General features: G+C 42.0%; 1 protein-coding gene across 2 annotated transcripts in view; it reads right to left on the bottom strand.

The window, feature by feature from the left end:
- Positions 1-20,775, bottom strand: part of pcnx1 (pecanex 1) — a 38,542-nt gene that overhangs the window by 4,818 nt on the left and 12,949 nt on the right. The window contains exons 7-28 of one of the 2 annotated variants that reach the window (XM_075447513.1): positions 18,379-18,508; positions 15,731-15,924; positions 13,241-13,334; positions 11,378-11,435; positions 10,917-11,149; positions 8,915-9,068; positions 8,670-8,702; positions 7,635-7,806; positions 7,145-7,255; positions 6,842-6,933; positions 5,885-5,994; positions 5,377-5,482; positions 5,138-5,230; positions 4,778-4,928; positions 4,363-4,498; positions 3,994-4,171; positions 3,692-3,800; positions 3,366-3,495; positions 3,177-3,235; positions 2,732-2,947; positions 354-607; positions 43-273 (exon numbers count right to left, since the gene is read on the bottom strand). In XM_075447513.1, the coding sequence (XP_075303628.1) occupies positions 43-273; positions 354-607; positions 2,732-2,947; positions 3,177-3,235; positions 3,366-3,495; positions 3,692-3,800; positions 3,994-4,171; positions 4,363-4,498; positions 4,778-4,928; positions 5,138-5,230; positions 5,377-5,482; positions 5,885-5,994; positions 6,842-6,933; positions 7,145-7,255; positions 7,635-7,806; positions 8,670-8,702; positions 8,915-9,068; positions 10,917-11,149; positions 11,378-11,435; positions 13,241-13,334; positions 15,731-15,924; positions 18,379-18,508 (3,044 nt within the window). The remainder of the gene's footprint in view (positions 1-42; positions 274-353; positions 608-2,731; positions 2,948-3,176; positions 3,236-3,365; positions 3,496-3,691; positions 3,801-3,993; positions 4,172-4,362; positions 4,499-4,777; positions 4,929-5,137; positions 5,231-5,376; positions 5,483-5,884; positions 5,995-6,841; positions 6,934-7,144; positions 7,256-7,634; positions 7,807-8,669; positions 8,703-8,914; positions 9,069-10,916; positions 11,150-11,377; positions 11,436-13,240; positions 13,335-15,730; positions 15,925-18,378; positions 18,509-20,775) is intronic. The other variant, XM_075447514.1, reaches the window with a different exon arrangement.

Raw genomic sequence — 20,775 nt, 5'->3', positions numbered from 1 at the left:
TTAATGGTTGCTGTTGCACAAAAAGAGAACATGTGGCGTTACCTTGGCCCTTTGAGAGTTGCAGTACTGAATCCAACCCAGGTAGACCCCACAAAAACTGTCCCTGGAGATGCCTGCCAGCCGATGGTCGTAGTCCTCATCGATGTTGGGATTGAAGGTGGGATCCAGGTCGACGTAGTTCCTCTCTCCGCACCCTCGCAAGCCGTCTTTCATGGTCTCATTAGCCAGCCACTCCTCCAGTTTGGGTGAAGCGACGACGTAGTAGATAATACCCTGAGGCCAGTAAGATTTTATAAATTTTACTTACTGGTGGTTAGACCCACTCTTAAACAGCAACATTTGATCCTACAAACCTTGACATAGTAGGTGGTGAGGATGCGTCGCAGGTCAAACACCTGCAGCATGGAGGCGGCGCTGTTATCAGTGATGCTGTAGCCCTCAAGAACGTATTTGGTGACCAACACCTCCCAGGCCAGCCAGCGCTGCCCGAAAGCAGTGTTGAAGGACAGGATGTGAGGAAGGTGGCCTGGCTCGCAGCAGCAGCAGCCCTCATCTTCCTCCACCCCTTCAGTGATGGCCTCCACTTCCCTCTGCTGGCAGTAGGTTCCTGTAGAGAGAAAAATCTGCAGACTTGAATAATGCTTAAAATAGCTTGCCAATTATCCAAATAACTGAGCAGATTTATTTACCATCGTCCAGCTTACTGATAAATTGACTTTAAGTCAGGGTTTTGACACATTACGCAGCACATTGAGGGAAAGGAGAACCATAAAAAGCTAATCTGTAACAAAACCTTTCACCGGTACAGATAAAGTTGCTGACAGACCGGTGATGAGGGTCACGCTGTAAAAAGTCAATTTCATCACATGCTCTCAGCGGAGCTCGTTTTCAGCAGGTTTGTTGTGGAGCAGAGAGCCCCGGTTAAATGACCTCAAGTCACGATGAGAAAGCACAGCCAGGTGTGTTTTCCACAAAGATAAAGCACAGAGAAACTAACACGATGGAATGCTTTTTACACTTTTGAAACGGCTGAAGAACTAGTTATCAGTTTCATTCATTCTATCATTTAAATTCAGATGTCGGTGAAATACAACTTAAAAATACAAATTCTCACAGTTTAGTTTTACAAGTGGAGCCTCACCCTACACCATACCCTGCTTTATCCTCCATTTCACTCCGCATTGGGACCATGAATTCCAAAATGAACATCATGCTGGATTCAAAAGGCTTCAAACTAGTAACAGAGACGATACATATATTTGGTAGATCTCTGTAAATGAAAATGAAAGGTTCACTTGTTTTCTCATGAGCAGGAACACTTGCCAGGAACTAGAAACATCTGGATGATCCCTAAAATGACTCTCTCCATTACCATTTCAGGAACTAGAGTCTAAACAAATTACTGGGGACATATTTAACCTCCAAAAACTGCATCGGCAGGGAGCCAGTGGTACCAGCACTTTTGGTATACGGAAAATATCTGAGCGCTGGAGTAACCCCAACATTATTTTTGCTTTTCTGTCGTCTCATGTTTAGGCTCGGCCACAGCTCATTTAATCATTAATTTCATGTTGTTTTGTAATTTCAGCCACCTGCTCCTGTTTCAGTCAGCTTGGGAGAGAGAAGACTCGAAGCTTGAGCTGCAGTGGTCAAGCGAGCTTGAGAATGAAAGAGGACTGGGAGCAACGGCTGCATCACCAAAGCAGTGAACAACAGAAGCCAAACGTTTCGCTCCTTTTTTTAAATTTTTTTTTAAAAAAACCACCTTTGTTCAAATAAAAGCAACCACGCCTAAAAACCACCCTGCTGTGAAACATTGCCAGACTTTTTGCGAAGGCAGCTTAAAGTTTCAATAAAATACCATCTGACAAAACTATTGTGAGCAGAAACATTGATTGTATTCCTCTTTTTGTTTTCTACTTATCAAGTAGGAGAAATGCTTGCACACTTGTGTGTTTGCGCCCGTGCTGCCGGCACGACAGACGTAAACTTAGCAGGAAATATGAGGCACAAGGAGGGAGATGTATGGATGTTCTGGTTCGAACGTCCCATTGCAGGCAGTTGTTTTCTTCTGTATTAAAGTTTATAAACACAGAAATGAATCATAACTAAATATTTGCTAACATTCATCATTATCAACATATGTTGTATACTGTTGCCTTTACCTAGCTATACGAGCTAACTGCTAATTACCTGACCTTTTTAAGTGTAACGGCATAAGGGAATATGGGGGGATAAGGGCATATCTGACCTGTTTATTAAGACTTATGGCAGGGCGATAAGTTTGTGTGATCAACCATTTCCACTGCACTCAAAAAGTGTATTGACGAAGATAAAAATATCTACATGTACCATATCCACAAAGTAGACACATAAAGCAATATTTTTTAGGAGCTGGCAGTCAATTTATACATGTCATTTGGACTACAAACATTCAGAAGATATTATTCTTGTCATAGTGTTATATTTGTTAAAGTGATATCCCTGTAAAGTTTGAATGGAATTAGTAAACCCTTGTTTGAACTTTGCTACTTCAAAGAGTGTTGGAAGGACTTGACACCCTACAATTGGTATCTTTACAAAAATACCTTTAATATTTACTTTAACTCTTTAGAAATGACACTCGTCATAGAAAGGTCAAAAACATTAAAAACACCCGTACAACTTCCCAGAAATAAAGAAAAACGAACTGTTAACCACACTCCTGACGTGTGGGGTTCAAGATTCTCACCTCTGAACTCCAGCCCGCGGAGCTGAAAGGTGACCAGGCCATTGCCGATCTCTATGAGATGCACCAGAGCGTTCAAGTAGTCCGAGGCCAGGATGAAGCAGTCCCCGGTGCTGAAGTTTCCCCAGCGACCCAGTAGGAGGTCCCCACAAAGGCTGTGCTGCAGGGAGCGAGTAAGGTGCTCGTAGAAGATAGAGTTCAAATTATTGTCGTCTGAGCCTGAGGAGGGATGATTGCAGGAAATTGGATAAGAGGAAAAAAAATACAAAAAACATGCATTGTTTTAGGAATAGACTAAATATTTAACCCGTTTAGATATCTGGTGCTCTTTAATAACAGGCATCGGTGCACAAATCTATTGCTGCCTTCTGCTTGTTAAAATAAGCCTGACTCGTTCTTCTGGTTAATGCTGGTAAGAGATCCACCACAAAGTTTATGTTTAACTCACCTGGATTTCTGTCCAGCTGAGAGGCCAGCCGGGTGTTAGAGTGATCAACTCTCTTGGTGCTGCATGAAATGAGGAGAAAGAAATCTCAAATGTTAGCAGCGGATTTAAACGGAAAATTAGACATTTATCTTTGCCACTTCTTAAAAAAAAAAAAAAAAAAAAAAAAAAAAAAAAAAAAAAAAATCATACTTATAGTCTCGCTCCCAGAACTTGACAGGGCGGACATAGGAGGTGATGAAGATGGCACTGCCAAGGAAGGGGTTGAGGGGAGTGGAGAAGACCGCCGACACTATGGTCTGGACAAACAGCATGGCCGAGTCTGGGGAAGCTCTGGTCAAGGTTACTTCACCGTTTGCAAAAGACGTTAGAAGCTCAACAAATTCCAACATCTAACAGGAGTTTACTCAGTCAAAATTTTGTCCGTCAAACGTGATTACGGCATGTAGCGTTATTGTGTTTAAGGTCTACCAAGAAAACTGGTGACTTAGTAAACTGTATATATGCTGAAAGGATACGAGGCACAGCAAACGGCTGAGCAAAGGCGTGGAAGGCTGAGCCCCATGTGATCTGCCACGGAGCAATGTAGGTGTAGACAAAATGCAGCTTGTAAAACAGCTCCCACAACTGTAAAAAAAAAAAAAAAATATCCCATTGAATTCATTTATTGATCAAAGCAGCTGCATTTAAAGTAAAATAAAATACTTAGACCGTTTGATCCGATATATTGAACTATGAGCAACGTTGCTTTTAGATAATAAATCTACGCATTCGTCTTGTCAGGACAGTACAAACTGTGCACTTCACGTGTTCTTCTAACCTTGCTGAAAACAATGGACATGAGGAAGAGGTCGAGGAGCAGCGTCTCGGACAGATGACGGTAGTCGAAGGTGAAGAAGAGGACGGTGAAGAGGATGGTCACATACTGGTAGGTGGGGCTGCTGTAGGAGGAACGAAGCAGCTTCAGGCCCGCTATTGTGATCATTAAAGCACCAACCCTGAGATAGAAAACACCCAACAAAGAATATCTCAGTGATGGGTCAAATCGTGAAAAAGTACAAAACATTAGGCATAAAAACATGGAAAATTAAGTAGGTTATATTAAGTGCACAGTAGTTGCAATACTTTGACCAATGTAATGTTTAGTAAGGTTAGTAAAGAGCACTCGGTAAATATTTTTAATCCTCACTCGGTATCGAGTCTCTTGGCGAGTTCTCTGGCGCTGCCACTCAGCTCGTTAAGGATGACCAGTGGGTAGAGAATGTTCTTTTCCACAAACAGCAGCCACACGTGGAGCTTTTCAAACCACATAACATGAGCCGCATCTGATGAGAGAGAGAGAGAGGAAGACGGGGTTACACTTCAGAGACATGGTGCCGGCAAGAACTCAGCTGTCTGTTAGATCAATGAGGAATAGACTACAAACTAGAAACTTCATTCATTCTAGTTGAGCTCTATACACTGTTAAGTCCCATTTATTTTTCCTGGGTGGCAGCAATACACTTCAGTAGCTTTGGTTTCGTGGCTCGAAAGACAAAAAAATATTATTTCTCTCATTTTTTGTGAGAGATGTTTGAGGGATGCTCCAAATCAAGCGTACTTACCCCTGACTTCAAACTGGTAGTACTCCTTGGTTTTGAGCAGAGGGTGAGAGAAGCAGTACCAAGGCAGCTGCTTGCGGACTTGAGGCAGAAGGTAGTGTGTGAGCAAGCCAACCGTCCCCAACAGAGCGTAGAGGACATAGCTGAGGAAAGGCTGAGGAAACACAGGAGAGTCATTAGCTACTGTCTGCTGGTTTAGAGATAAACACGAATGCATTTCCACACAAACAGATACACATTTTCAACTGCTGTAAGGTAAAAGTTTTGTCCCTTATTAGTCAAACAAAGTTTTTTCTTAAATGTATTCAGACATGCGTTTGATTTTGAGCTTTCACAGCATTTCTTTTAAATCATTTACTGTACCTGCAAAGCAATGAATACTGTGCTGACGTGGATGGCGAAGTAAAGGACAGCAATGACCACGCAGACGATCAGGTCTGACTGCAGGCGCTCATTCTTTTTTACGTTTGAAAAGAAACATCGAGTGTGGGAGAAGAAAAAAAAAAAAATCCAAAACAGGATAAATAAGCTGCTCACCAAAGCATTTTGGCAGCAGCGGTTTTAATAAATATAATTCAATGACAGTGTCCTGGTGAACTCACCACTGAGGCCCTCAGCTTCTCCGGCAGAGGGTCCTGCACCTCTGACAGGGGGTCCTCTGGGTTCTTGTCTTTTAAATTGGGTAAAATCTTGGACTGTATCAGTGAGCTGTGAATCAAGAAGCAAAACATTTTGCACCATTTAAATACCAACAGTCTCCTTAGTTTCGTTTGTCACAGAGGAAATGTAAAATTTTACACTGTTAATAAAACACAACCACTGGGTGAAGCTGTTTCAAGCTACTTGAGAGCCCCGGGATATGTATGAATGCAAAACTAACAGATGAAACTTTGATGTGAATTTCCCTCTTGCAGACATGGCTCCATGTAATGAATGAAAAATACTTTCTGGAGACCCGTTTTTTTTGAACACGTAAATCGCCAGATAGTTGAGTTTTGCACATCGGATCTTTCGAGAGGCCAGAAGTTTTTCAAACATGTATTCAAAGCGCACTTTTAACACTGCAAAGTTGCTCCGAGCGAGGTCTGTGGTGCAGGGCTGTGAACTTACACGAGGACAGAGGGGTCACTGCTCTGCCGGCTCAGGTGGTAAGACACCGCCACCAAGAGGCCGCAGAACACGGAAAATAACACGGGGATGTGGTGAGGCTCCCAGGTCTCCTGAGACACAACAACGACAGGATTTTAGGAAACACATCAAAATGTTTCACGGAGTAACAAACGTTTCTGGACGTCTGACATACAGGTCTTAATGCTGACGTGATTAAAATGATTCATCTGAAACATACTATAATCAGCAAAGTTAAATATTACATTCACACTTCCTTCACCACTGCATTTCACTTTCATACAATGCTCCCCCCAAAACAGTTGACATATTATTGAGTTCATACCAGGGTTTCAAACATCCTCAATAAAAACCTCTTTTACAATCTTAGCATACTAAATATATTAGCATATTCTTATGGAGTTTCACTCGCAGCCTCTGTGTTTAGTGCCAATTTGCAAATGTTACTAAGCTAAAATGCTAAACTGAGACGGTACAAATGATAATGTCAAACCTGCTGTACGAAGGCATTTTAGCATGACCAGCAGGAAACGGCAGTTTCTACATATAAATTTGTAGTTTTCATCTATGAAGACTTGATGTTTAAATACGAGCGTGTCTGCTTGCAAGTTGAAAGGCACCTGAGGCCTTCATGGGATCGGTTTAGAAGAAAAGAAATTTGAAATATTACTGGTTTGCCGATGCAGTAAAGCAGGTTTTATTTGATGTTGTGAAAAACTTTTTTTAAATCCTTTGGGAATAAACTCGGAGCTCGAGACAGCGAGCATGAACTTGCATTTTGCGGCCATGTTTTGGGGCCGTTCGACTGAATAACAGATACTCCTCTTACACTACAGTCCCAAATTTTTAAAATGCTTTTGCTGGATCTTCAAACTCTCTTACTATCTTACAGTTTTAAGGACATGGGTTAAAGGCTGGTTAGCTGGGCCTCGGTTTTACCTTTAGAGCTCCGTAGCAGAAGCCGTAGAGCAGAGCAACAGTGACGATGCTGCGCAGGATGCTGTACAGCGCTGACAGAAGGCTTGTGGAGGCTGCAGAGAGCACAGACAGGATGCCAGTAATGAGACCACTCAAACTGACAGGAACCAGTCCAGGCAGAATGCTGTTCAGCGCTTTGGCCTCTTATGAAGCCTTAGGACAATGTTTGGACTAGTGTGACGATGTGTGTGAGTGTATGTTGTCTCAGTCCATAGAGGTCAAAGTGACCTCTGCAGAGAAGTTGCTCATCTACACGTCACTCACCATTGCCCCCGAACACATGGATGTCCAGCTGCTCAAAGAGGTACATGACGAATGTGTTGACCTGTGGCAGCAGCCCCACGAAGAAGATGATGGGAAAACACAGAGTAAAGACTGCAGGGAGACACATGCAAGGTGACACTGACTTTTTATACATGTTTCATCAACAGCTTTTTTTTCATGTCTCCATGGCAACAGCAGCAGTTACTGTTGACCTTTGTTTATTGAAAGGCGGTTTTAACGTTTGAGAACAAAAGCAACCCAAGTGGGCAGCACAGCTTTGGTTTGCCAAGTTCAATCTGACATACTTACCCCAAATTAAGTGCTAGACTTGTGCTTAGATATACTTTGCTTTTAACTTCCTCTTAGCACTCTCACAGTAACTTTCATTTTAGCATTTTGTGAACCAGTAAGTACATTTTGGAAAAGGGCCGTACAGAACAACTTATTTTGATCAACGCTGTACTAAAAGACCAGGAGGAAGTGTAGGTACCTATGACGAGGTCCCTAGCAGATGCGAGCACCAGGGAGCTGGTGAGTGCGACTCCGTAGAGGGTGAAGCGGGATGAAGTGATCTTCAGACTGCCGTAGTGCAGCAAACAAATGAGGCCGCAGCAGAGGCAGAAGTACACAGGCCGGCTGTATGCTATGATACGATTATGACCCTGCAGAGAGAACGATATGATGATATAAATGGATCATTATAAAAGCTGGACTTTCTAATTGTGGTTCAGTACAGCTCAGTACTTAGAAGACATACCTTGTACGTCAAAATAGGCCAAAAAGAGACAAAAATATACTCAAATGCTACTAACACCTATTTAAGTCTATTCATGTATATATATATTATTTTTTCAATTTTCTGTCATCCTGAAATTACCTGGAGCATAAAAATCTTCTGAAATAACACAAGCTCATGTGACACCAGTGACAAACGGTATAAAAAGAAACAGCATCGAGGGTAAGGTTTCACAGAGGAGGTAGGATGCATTTCTGCAGTGTGCAGGGTTCCAACCAAGAGGCAACGAGCTGCACAGCTTTTTCACAGAAGGAAGCGCAGACAGTGAACGCACCGAGAACCCAATTAAATAGACCAGGTTTTTCCAAAATGTCATGAAAAGGGAAGGAGAGAAGTCCTTAATGTGAGCTGAGGGGATGGAAAAGGGGGACAACAGAAGTGGGGTGGGAGGCTGGAGGGGTATAGACAAAGAGTAAGAGAGTGAGTGTGGTGTAAACTCTGACCAGCTATTTAAAGCTTCTGCCTGCAGCTGAGTAAGAGCTGCATTAATAAAGACACTGTTTCAGAGCAGCCAGCTGATGCAAAGGAGGAACACATTGCTTTACAAATCAAGAAAGTGTTTATTCCCTACAAGTTTTATTTAATTTCTTTTTCATTTGTAAAAAAAAGTTTACTTTTGCTTGTATTTGTTGGTTTGTATATATACACCTGACTTTTGGTTGTCACTGTTATTGTGTCCCCCGCAGTGCAACAGTGATTAACAATAATTAATAAATGATAATTACTTACATGTCGGGGTGACGAGGAGTCTGGTTGAACACTCTGTAAGAAAAAAGTATGCCAACATTATGCCTTTGTATCGACAAAGTCCTCTTATGAAATGGAAAAAAAATATCATCAGCAATTCCCCTTTAAGGTATATATCGCTTTCAGGGTTTAGCTGGTGCAATTAAACACATGACAGCAGCGTCTCAACTGCGACTTTGCAACAATTGCTCTCTGCTTCACTTTTTAAATTCAAGTCCAGTACTCACCTTTAGCAAGGAATACTGGCAACTTGCAATGACGAGGCAGAACTGAAAGACCCAGATGTCAGTGAAGAAGTCGTGGACAAGCAGCACTGAACCCAGAAAGGCCACCAGAACAGCAAGCACCACCGCCAGCACGTTCTCTAAAACCTCACGGTTCCTGTAAGGCGAAAAAAAAAAAAGGAAAGAATAAATCCATTCCATAAAATAAGGATCAATAAAAACAGACAGTGTACCACAAGGGAGACAGGTGTAATCATTTTAAGTAAGAGGCGAATCCTACAGTCAAGCAAGGTCCACCACATAAAATTATAGGACTGTCGTAGAAAAGTGAAAAAAATTAAATCACAGCTATTCAATTTTAAAAAATTCAAAAAGTTTGAAATGCCCAAGTTAGCGCCCTGAATCGACGTAGAAGAAGACAACCGCAATCACAAATAGTAGCCGTAAACAGGGAACCACTTGAAAATTTCAGTAGGTCAGATTAACTGGACTTTCTGGAGCGGTCCTTAACTGGTTCAGGTCCTACTTAGAAGGTCGGAGTTATTTTGTTACAATTGGCAGCTATGATCTGATCAAGTGGCCATGACTTGTGGAGTCCCCAAGCGGTCAATTCTTGGACCTCTTCTGTTTAACTTGTATATGCTCCCTTTGGGTCAGATATTACAGAACTTTAACATCAATTATCACAGTTATGCAGACGATACACAACTTTATGTGTCTCTGTCACCGGACGACTGCAGCCCAGCAGACGTACTGTGTCAGTGTCTGGAGGAAGTAAACACCTGGATGAAAGAGAATTTTCTACAATTAAATGAAGACAAAACTGAGATCATTCTGTTTGGTAGCAAAGAGAAGAGGGTCAGCGTTGGTACATATCTTGAGACTCGGGCCCTTACAATCACTGACCAAGTTCATAACCTTGGAGTGTTGATAGACTCAGGAGAAGCAGCATTTAGCTGTTATGATGCAAACAAGTGGAACAAACTGCCAGTGGAGATTAAACTTTCACCAAATGTAGACATTTTTAAATCCAGGTTAAAAACATTTCTGTTCTCATGTGTCTATGCATGAAATCTGCACGCTATCTTTTAATTTATCTGGACTGTTGCTTGTTTTTAAATTCATTTGAATTATTTTATTTGTTTCTCTTGGTATTCTTTTATGTATTTTTAATGCTTCTTACACTCCCTGCTGCAATGCTTTTATTTTATGTAAAGCACTTTGAATTGTTTTGTACATGAAATGTGCTATACAAATAAATTTGACTTTGACTTTAGGTCAGATTAAATAGATGGCTTATGGCAGAATTTTGATCAATTAATAAACCTTCCTCACTAAAAACTTCTTCAGTAAGTTCAGCTGATACAGATGACTTAAAATATACATCACAATACTGATGGAGAGGCTCGACTTTAGATGAAACTAGTTTTCAAAATGGTCCTTCTCCCAAATGACGTAAATAATTAGGTTTCCCTCCAACTAGTTGATGAAGCTTTAGCTGACAATAAAAGGAGGCCCAAATTTTCATTGGCTGGTTAGTTGGGGGGTGAGGGACGTGTCGTACTTTGCCACGCACTTACTGCAAATAAAAGACAGAATTTCTTCATTGTCCTCACTCTCATATTCACGTTGTCAGTTTTCCGTCTGGCTCCTTGTCCATTGAGTTAGCTGCAGCCTGACAGCATGATCATTATGTAATTCACCGATACAAAGTGTCCCTCTCTGTGCTTCAGGCAGTGAGAGGCAGCCTTTATTACCTTCTGTTGTTCCACGCAGAAGGTAATAAATGTTCGCTCAAAATGCTGCTTCGTTCTTTTCTTTCATTTGCGATACTATCAAACAGGACCACATAACTTCCTCATGTCCATGTTAAAGTTCTTATCTTCTAATTGATGTGCAAAGAGGGCGAATTTGATTTGTTTCAAGGATATAACCAATCATTTTACTTGGATAGCAAAGCTGAAAGGTGGTGAATACTTTGCAAAAAAATGACAAACTTGGTCACCTGTCAAACAATGCCAGCAGGGTAAGCCGGTCAAAGTGCAGGCCTACCCACAGGTAGGGGAGAAGCCACAAGCGGTAATACTGCTTGGCCTTGCCAGCAGCAGTAGAGGCTGCAGTGTCCTCTTGTCCCAGTGGTGCGTCCTGGAGCTCCGGGCTGAGATCTCCATCCTGCTGCTCCAGTAGCTCTGGGTCCATTGTCAGCAGGCGGTTTAGACGGATCTGAGGGAGGGAGATCTGTCTCAAAATCAGTCAAACTTACTTATACAACACAACAAACAAAAAAGTAAAGAAATAAAAAAACGACTCAGAGCAGATGTTACCAAATGAAAAATAAAAAGAAGCTCATTTTGGTCGATGAGTCAAATGTTAGCCAGTGCAATTATTTTGAAGTTGGGTGTCATTTGATTTGCTTTTGGTTTGATGTATCACAAACACAAAGGATCCCCCTTTTTGGGCACTCACCAGGTCGTGAGGGTAGAAGCGAACTGAGGTAGAACTGGAGAGGTGGGAGTCAGTATCCCTGCAGGGCATGAGAAAAAACATCAGAAGGCCAATGATAGAAAAGCATGTGCTGCATTTACTGTATTCAATTCAGGGTGATTTCAACATTCAAAGCCAATGGACGATTTAAACTGATTTTGTACTGTGGTATAATGTTTAGGTCGAGTTTTTGGTAAAACCAATCATTGCTGGATTGCACAGAGACCTTTATTCTTGCATTTTGATTTAGTTTTTTTTAAGCAAATAATGACCTGGTGTAAAATGTCCCATACTCTTGTTCATCGAAGGTTGCATTACCTAATTTCAACACCCATTAAAGATCGAATGATTTTTCATCATGTGTTAAACGTTCCAACGGAAAGAGTTTGCACTTTCCTTTTCACATGACTGTAGCTGGACAATAGGCATCAGTGCTTTGATATGTATGCTTTCAATATGAAGTTAAAGGCCTACAGAAAGCTGACACTACACCCAATACATAATGATAATACATACACAGAGGAACAATAATGATCATTGGACCCTACACCAAAACATTTCATAAACGCATGAAATTTGCGATTTTGAATTTGCCGCTTGGAAATCCTTCCTGGAATTCCAGACTGGGGGCGGGGCTTCCGTGCGACGTCACAGGTGCCATGGGTTTTCCTGGCTGCCGCTATTAGTATGCTTGTTGAGTGGTGAAGGCAATAAAACGTTGGGTTTAGTGCAGTTTTTATTGCGAGTAGATGTACGAAGTGCTGTGGGTGCGTGTGTTGCCCTCAGCACCAGCAGCTCACACCACCGGGGACAGAGGAAGCAGAGAGACCTGCTGTCGGAACTTGTGTCTGTGTCCCCCTGTTCGCCTGCCTCCTCTCTGGTGAAATCAGCCGGAGCCATCCCGCCGTGTTCAGCTCCCTGCGGTGCGGACACTCAGGTGGAATCCACCTAGCGGAGAGTGTGTCCGCTCTCCGCCAGGTGGATTCCCGCACCGCAGGGAGCTGAACACGGCGGGATGCGCTCCGGCTGATTTCACCAGAGAGGAGGCAGGCGGACAGGGAGGCACAGACACAAGACCGCGGGTCTCTCTGCTTCCTCTGTCCCCGGTGGTGTGAGCTGCTGAGGACAACACACGCACCTACAGCACTTCGTACATCCACTCGCAATAAAAACTGCACTGAACCCAACGTTTTATATTTCCAAGCGACGTCCCGCGGCACACATGGGGAACTTCGAAGCACGAAAGTGAGTGGGAGTATATTTGTGTTTGGACGGTTTCAGTGCCGCAAATGTAGCAACAGTGGTGTTATCTATCAGAGATGGAGAGGAGGGCGTTATGGGATTCTGTCTCTTTGTTGCAGCCGGTTTCTTCCTCAGGCTCTTCATTGTCATCAACAATATTAGGCTCGAAATTTGCCGTGAAGAAGCTGTCCAGGTCTGGCAAACTGCTGGCTTCGCTACTAGAACTACTAGTATCAGACATGGTGATTGTTCCAGCAGTTGGCACGCGTGACGTCACGCACCTGTCGTCGGTTTGCCAAAATTCGAGTCAAATGTGGTGATAGTTTATTAGGCCTAATCAGGACTATCCAGGGGCCTAAAATTATTTTAAAACCATAAAAAAATTCCATGGTATATAAGGAATCGATCTGCTATTTCAGTTTTGTGAAAAAAAAAAAAAAAAAAAAAAAATCACCTTTCTGTAGGCCTTTAAGTATATTTAACAATTCTGACAAAAACATGGTAACATAAGTGCATGTACAAAGGGCTCATGAGTGCTGCCAGAGGGTGTTTTGCATCATCTAAAGTATCACAAAGTGAATACGTTTTCAGTTTGCCACAAACCATAGATTATTGGAGGCTCGTCTGGTTGCAGGTTCAAAATTGACCAAAGACATGTCACATCCACCAGCCTCGTATAAGGAGGGAGTGAGCTTTCCTGGAGAGACAAAAGAGAGGACGAAAAGCACAGTCAGTCTATGGAGGGTATGAGCAGAGGGTGGCTTCATCTGAGGGAATGATTTCATTAAACGACATGTTTACAAGCAGAGAATTTGATGGCTTTGGCAATATTGTGCTGTGTGTTCATCTGAGCTAATGAGATTATTGAGTGAAAGGGCCTCTCCCAAAGAGGCTGCCATCAAGAATGTCATTTCCTGCTTGATTTAACAGGCACTGTGTCCACTGCATGTCTGCCTTTTATATGGTGTAATAAAGTGCAAAAGCATCAAATGTTTCAAGAGATGAAGCTCAACGACGAGAGGCAAAGAAAAAAAGCTACTCTATAAATACTGAGCGCGCTGAGTAAAATGTAAACAAAAATAAAATGCAATGATCTCCAGGGACCATAAACGAATATTCCATCACAGTAGGACATAGAAAAACACATCCAACATTGAAACTGAGACACTTTAATGTTTCACGAAAAAAAATGAGCCTGTCTTGAATTTTCTGGCAGTTGGTGTCAAAAAAAGTTGGGACCTGGGCAACAAAAGGCTGGAAGAGCAAGTGGTGCTAAATAGAAACAGCTTAGGGAACATAATCACAAGAGAAAACTAATTAGGTTAACTGGTTACAGGGCAGCAACAACTGGGTACAAAAGGAGCACCTAAGAGAGGTAGAGTCTCTCAGAATTAAAGATAGGCAGAGGTTAAACTGTGAGACTGAATATTTCTTTCTTCTGGCTGTCAGGCAGCACTGCATTAAAAATAGGTATGATTTTGGATTCTTGGAAGTCACTGCATTGGGCTCATGAACACTTTCAGAAAATCACAGTTTTTGGACACAGTTCTCCGCGCCGTCCATTAATACAGATTAAAGCTCTATCCAAGTTAAATATGAGATCCAAGAAGATATGCGAGTATGATCCGGAAATGCTGCCCACTTCTCTGGGCCAAAATTTATTTAAAATGGAATGAGGAAAAGAGGAAAAGTGGAAAACTGTTCTGTGGTCAGACTAATCTGAAATTCTCTCTGGCAATCACGGACACCGCTCACTCCAGATTAAAGAGGAGAGGGTCCACCCTGCTCGTTATCAGCACTCGGTTCAAAATCCTGCATCTTTGATGGTAAGGCCCCATCAATGACGGTCTTGCATATTTCAGCAAGACAATGCTTAACAGTATACTCCATCTGTTACTCCAGCATGGCTTCATTGTAAAAGAGTCCAGGTGTGGGACTGACCTCATAGTTACTGGAAGACACATTTAAGGACTTCTAATACAGAATTTCACAGAATCCAGGTGAAATACATAACGTTGTTGATCTAGATTGTAATTCAAACGTTTACTTTACTATAAAATGTAATCATGTGGCTATTCAAAGCTAAAGCTTCTGTTGTCTGAATCAAATACATGAAGGGAAAGGAAGAAGAGGCTCTCAGTCCTCTCTTTTTGATACATTTTCCTCCAGTAGTTCAGTGACGGTAAAATAGAAATAATTGCCTTTGAAAATTGAATTTGAGGCATTTGGAAGCCTGAAATGCCCCTCTGTTTATCTAAAGACATTTCATAAGGAAATGACCCATTGTGCAATGCCTTTCCTGTGGCAGAAAACTATGATGGAAAAATATTTTCAATCCGCTTCATGGAGCCGGGCACAGATTTACAGGGAGGTGGTAATTCTGCTGCAGTTTCTCCTAATCAAATGGACACAAACGGTCCATGAAAACCTACATGAACACTCAGACATAGGTAGCAAAGTGAAGTCAGACGCTGATAGACAAGAAGAGTTAACATCCCGAGGTTACATGCATAAAACACACACACACACACACACACACACAATATCCAGTGTCTTGTAAATTAATCTGCATCTGGTCAAATTATGAGCACGGGTGGTAAAACATTCACAACTGGTTCATGGCGGGAGGGTTCATCGCAGCTCTCACGCAACCTCTATAGACTCCGCAATCATGTTTATTGAAAACTTGAGATATCTGAAACACGCTTCAGCACAGTCAACAGTCAGCACCACGCTGTGACCAAAGGGTAAAAATCAACTTCCAAGTGAGGTCAAATATTGGCGACAGACATAACATAACCAACGGTGAGAAATGGAGCATGGATAATGCTAGTGGGTTTTGACCGATTACAAAAGCTCACCGACCGTGAATAATAGCACTCTGCCATCATGACTGAGTGCGACGGTCATATCTAGGACCAGCTCTCTTCCAAACCATCAGAGCAACGGACGTGACTTTTTGACCAAAGCAAATAAAACCCGATTTACACAGCCAAAACACAAGTCTCCTGACAACAGTTATATTTGTCACCGCTTCACAAAATACCAAATTCCTTTTTCTTAACAGCTCGGCTCTCTTGGCGTGCTCCCTACCAAATTCATCCTGCAAGCTGGTGGCGCCAACAGTTGAGGCCTTGTCCTGAGAACCCTCAAGGTGCGTGCTTCCATTCCTGGCCAGCAGGGAGGTGCTTGCACTCAGCACTGTCACCTGGGATGGGGTTCTGGATGGCTGACTTTTCACCTGGGAAGTAGAAGGCTGGGAGGCCTGGCTGAGAGCCTCCTGAAGACTGTTGGAGGACAAGGGAGAAGGGGAGGAAATGAGAACTGGTGGAGGCCAGGGGATTCTTTCTGATACACAACAACAGAGGAGAAGTCGGAGGAGACGAGGCGATTTAAAAAAATAAAATAAAATCTTATTTGCAGAATTTTATGAACCTTCTCTGTGGGATCTTATTTTATTCTCATAATAAATTTTTATTTATTTATTTATTTATTTATTTCCACTTTTCCACTTGACTTGTATTGTAATATTGTCTGCATGGTGAAGTTATTTTTAGTTCTTCCTTGTCAGAGGCTACAGACTAAAACTCAACAGTCATTACAACAATCTTCATCACTTTTATCTGCTCCACATTGACATGTCATTTGAGCATTGCAGATAGACCTATGTGGTGGTCCTACATGAATGTGATATATAAAAGTGTGGAAGTACTTTGAAAATTAACACCCCCCCTCCGAAATGCAAAAGCAGTGCATTAAAAACCCAAGAATAGCCAATGATTCAATCGCTTGTGGAGCCATCTTTAGCAGCAATAACTTAAGGTCCCACCACAGCATTTCAGTCAGGTTGAGGTCTGGGTTTTGACTGGGTTGATTGTTTCTTTTTACAGCTATTCTGGTTGTAGCTTTTGCTGCTGTGCTTGGGATAACTGTCCTGTCGCGTGATCAAATTGCCCATCTTCGATGTTTTCCACACGCAAATAATCTCTCTCGCTGCTTTTTCAGAGCCGCTGACACCTTGTGATGATCAAGTAATCGAGTCCATTTAACTGGCAGCACCTGGCTGCTACTTAACCTCTTAATCCCTACTGAAGAAGTAAGGGTGTACTCAGTATTTCACACACTGCTTCTGTATCTTGGCTTAGTTTTAGTTCAACAGAAGACATGGTGTAATAGGTCATGTGATGTTGTTTATATGTGGATTTATTTACTTCTTCGACCTGGTAGGTCCTACAAAATCTTTCTTTTTCGCATGACTGTTAAATTTTAATAGTAGGCAGGAGAATCCAGAACTTTCACAGTAAAAGAAATAAAAAAAGATTCCTGCTGCTTTCATCCATAGTAGTCTGGTGAGTAATCCTAGCTTTGAGAAAACTACACGAGGCTCTCAGAAAGTCAAAGGAAAGTTTGGGGAGTGAAGGGGCAGTGGGGGGTGGGGGGGTGGGGGGGTGCGACTTTGCGTTTCGCAAGTTTATTGACTCCTGGCAGGCTACCCACTTGTTTTCCGTGCTTAACAGTTTTCAAGGCACAGCATTTAGAAGAGTGACCTTGCAAAGTGGAAACAGGAAAACACAGAGTCTTGGCTCGAGATGAATAGCAGTTTTCAGCAGTACAGCAAATTTCTACAGGATTTACAGACACTCAGAGTAACACCGGAGGGATTTCTTTTTTTTTTTTGTCCTTCTTTTAATATGCAAACACAACTGCTACTTTACAAGCAGGGGATAAAGTAGATTTTTGATGTATAACTAATGGGTTCAAGTTTTTTTTTTGTTTGTTTGTTGTTTTTCTTTTTGCTCTCCCTAAACTCATAGGGACATAAAAGCCGTGACTGGGATAGATTCTTCCAGTTGTAACAGGGTGTCCCTCAACGGGCTACAAACTAAATGTGACAGCTTAATTGAAGTATTCTGCTGGAAAGTAATTGTTCATGCCAAGACAGCAAGAAGTACATTACTATGTCGAAAAAGGCCTCTGATTGTCAAGGTTAGATCCCACATAAAGCTAGAAAAGGGGGCCGATGAGGCTGCTGGAGACACAAGTTTATTGTTATGCTGAAATGCTCTATTGCAGTGAGATGTATTTCTAACAACAACAACAACAAAAAAGTAATGAAAGTAATACAAAATGTTGCATCGTGAATGTGATTTGAACAGCTGCAGCTTTAGAATGATATAACCTAAAGTCATCCAGCATTATAAACTAGTTGATGAAAAAGTAATTTTCTAAGGAGCAGCTATGGACTCTTGAGAACAAAACAATTCAATTGTGTATTATGAGTTTTTTTTAAATGATCAATAAAATCTTTTATTTCGACAGAAAAAAGTCTCTCAAAAGGGCAGAGCAAAGCGATACAGCAGGACATCTGTATCACTGAACTAATCACGCGCACATCTGAGAGGAGACGGTCGGTTAGCCAAGTTGATTAGTCAGACCTCGCGGCCTTTTCTAAAGGATTTGTAAGGACTCCATTCTTTGATCCTTTGGTTCAAAACGTGGACTTGAAAAGATTAGATGCAAGATAACAGGGTGAAAAGAGTGAGTCTTGGGAAAGAGAGGATCAAAAACACCACATGCATAGTGGAGACACCAGTCCAGAGACAGATGATGTCCTGTTTGATGTCATGCACAGCAGAAGATGCAAACTGATGTTGATGTGGGAAAGGAAAGAGCGCCACCTGGAGACATGCTCACACCAGGTGGCACAACAGACACGACTTCCAGCTCCATGCAGGCCGTACCTGAGAGGAGATCCAATGAGCGAGGTGGGAGGGGTGGGGTTACTCCCTGCGTTGTGCCGCCGCCGCATGGCCTGCCGACGAAACGTGCTACGTTCACGACGGAATATGACCGTCTCTTCACTTCCAGGCGCTGTCATGGTGAGAGACATCATTGGCTTGTTAGCTTTCCTTTTTCTGAGAGCTTTATGTGGGAAGCTCGTGTATTATGGAGGGTTTATCTACATTTTTACATTCTATAACCAGCTGAAAAATCTTGTTCATGCACTTAAAGCTTCTTGTGAAGAGTTTCACTCCAAACTGAGAGCCATCACTTTAAAAACAAGACCTCAAACACTGTTTGCCCAACAGAAGGACAATGCAACACAGTGAACTGGTGTCCTTGTGGTTGAGATAAGAGCCAAAACATCTACCACTTCTATTCTGGCTGAGCACTTCAATCTCTCCCCTCAGTTCCTGTCTGTGCCTTTGCTATCATGATCAAATAATTCCCTTCCTACATTACCTAAGAACATTACTAGAATGCATGTCATCCGGGGATATAATTCTTATGGACGTAACAGTTGAAACGAGCCTATTAAAAAGTGCTGAACGGAGCCAACTGTTTTCACAAATGGAACTTGAGCATATTTTTCTACACGTTCCGAAGCTTGAGTCAACTGATGTAAAGCTTCTTCGGACTAAAAAAACAAAACAAAAATATAATACTATAGCTTTGCTGTAGCCATATTACTTGTTTCTGAATCACAAGTGCCTCAGGGTAGTCAGTGTTACCATATCTAATGTACCATGTGTTTACTTATTTCGTTTTCGGATTACCATTGAAAGGTTTCATGACATGGTTAAAAACAAAGTAAGAGTAGCACAAATAGAAAGGGATATTAACAGCAGAAATATGACTAATCAGTTTCTAGCAAAACTTAGCCAACTCTTGCTGAATTTAGGTAGCATTAGCATGTCAGCGTCTGAAGCTCTTACAAATTTACCAGTTTGTATGATAATGTCCAACTTATTCATTGTAAACATCACTGGGCCGAATGCATAGACTAAATTGGAAAACGGCTAAGACACCTTTCAAAAATAACCATTAGGCCTACTGACGGTTTCGGATCAAGAGCATATTCAGACTTGGTGCCAACATTCGTCATGGCTGACCCAATCACAATTGAGCAGTGCTAAATACAGGTGTGAACGGGCACAGGACAGATGACACATTCAGATCTGATCCCTCAAGCAGCGTTCAAAAGTGGACTTAAATCTTCGTGGACACACTCAAACAGCGTGAAAGCAAATAAGTTGTAGACATCAATGACAGCCCAACTACTCCCCTGATGTGAATATCAAAATTTTAACTAAGACGTTTTTTCACTTTCTGGTATCTGGAAAAACTACACTTTGTAAAAAAGTGATTTGCCGAAAAATTCCTCTTTCATGGTAATTTGTGCGGCAAATGCCGCACGTCTTTCATCGTCTGCATTTCGTGTGTGTTGTTTCGCACAAAAACATGTGCAGAACAAATAAACTGTTCTAGGGCAGTTAATGTTTCATGTCATGGATTTGCTAAAATAAAACAAACATTTGACCAAAACCCTAGATATCGAAATCAGATTGAAACGGGGGTGCCAGCTGCAGTGATAAATTTCTTATTCTGTCAGTTTGTTTCTCATCAAATGCCTCACGTGCACAGTACTGTCCTACATCAGTGCACATTGCGACAGTGTTTGGATGCACAAAATGTAGTGCAACATGTTTTCAGCTTGTATAGTTTAAAAAAAAAAAAAAAAAAAAAAAAAAAAGGTCTGGGGGGTGATCGGTGGTGCAGTGGGTTAAGCTGGCCCCGGTTCGAGTCCTGCATCGGACGGCCCTTTGCTGCATGTCATTCCCCCTCTCTCTGCCCCCTGCTTCCTGTCTCTCTTCAACTGTTCTGTCCATTAAAGGCACAAAAGCCCCCCAAAATAATAATAATTAAAAATGAACACATTTACAGACATGCAACTGAAAACGATCAACTCAGGTCCGATGTCATATCTCAGTCTGAGATCCGAGGCAAATGAAATGTGGCGCGCAATCCGGTCACTAAGTGGTCACTGTAGATGCATGTGAGCGAACATTTTAAACCAGGTGCGAGCACACGTGCTAAGAGCTTGTAACTTGTGATCAGATCACCCAGGACGCACGCTAATACAAGGTCTGAGAAGCCGTTTTAAGCCAGCAGCTGGTATGCCTAGGCATGTTCATAGGTGAACACAGCAACTTTAAGACAGCCAGTCAAGTTCAAACATAATTCAAATATCCACAAAACACACAAGCCATATAACAACAGAGACAAAGAAGACCTGTGGGGGAAGGGAACGTCGATTAGACTCAGAGTGTATGACACTAATAAAAGAGCTGTAAAAG

The sequence above is a fragment of the Odontesthes bonariensis genome, chromosome 17 (genome assembly GCF_027942865.1).
Source record: "Odontesthes bonariensis isolate fOdoBon6 chromosome 17, fOdoBon6.hap1, whole genome shotgun sequence".
Classification (NCBI taxonomy): Eukaryota; Metazoa; Chordata; class Actinopteri; order Atheriniformes; family Atherinopsidae; genus Odontesthes; species Odontesthes bonariensis.
Note: the sequence above shows the minus strand (reverse complement) of the source record. Positions and strands in the feature narration are given on the sequence as shown.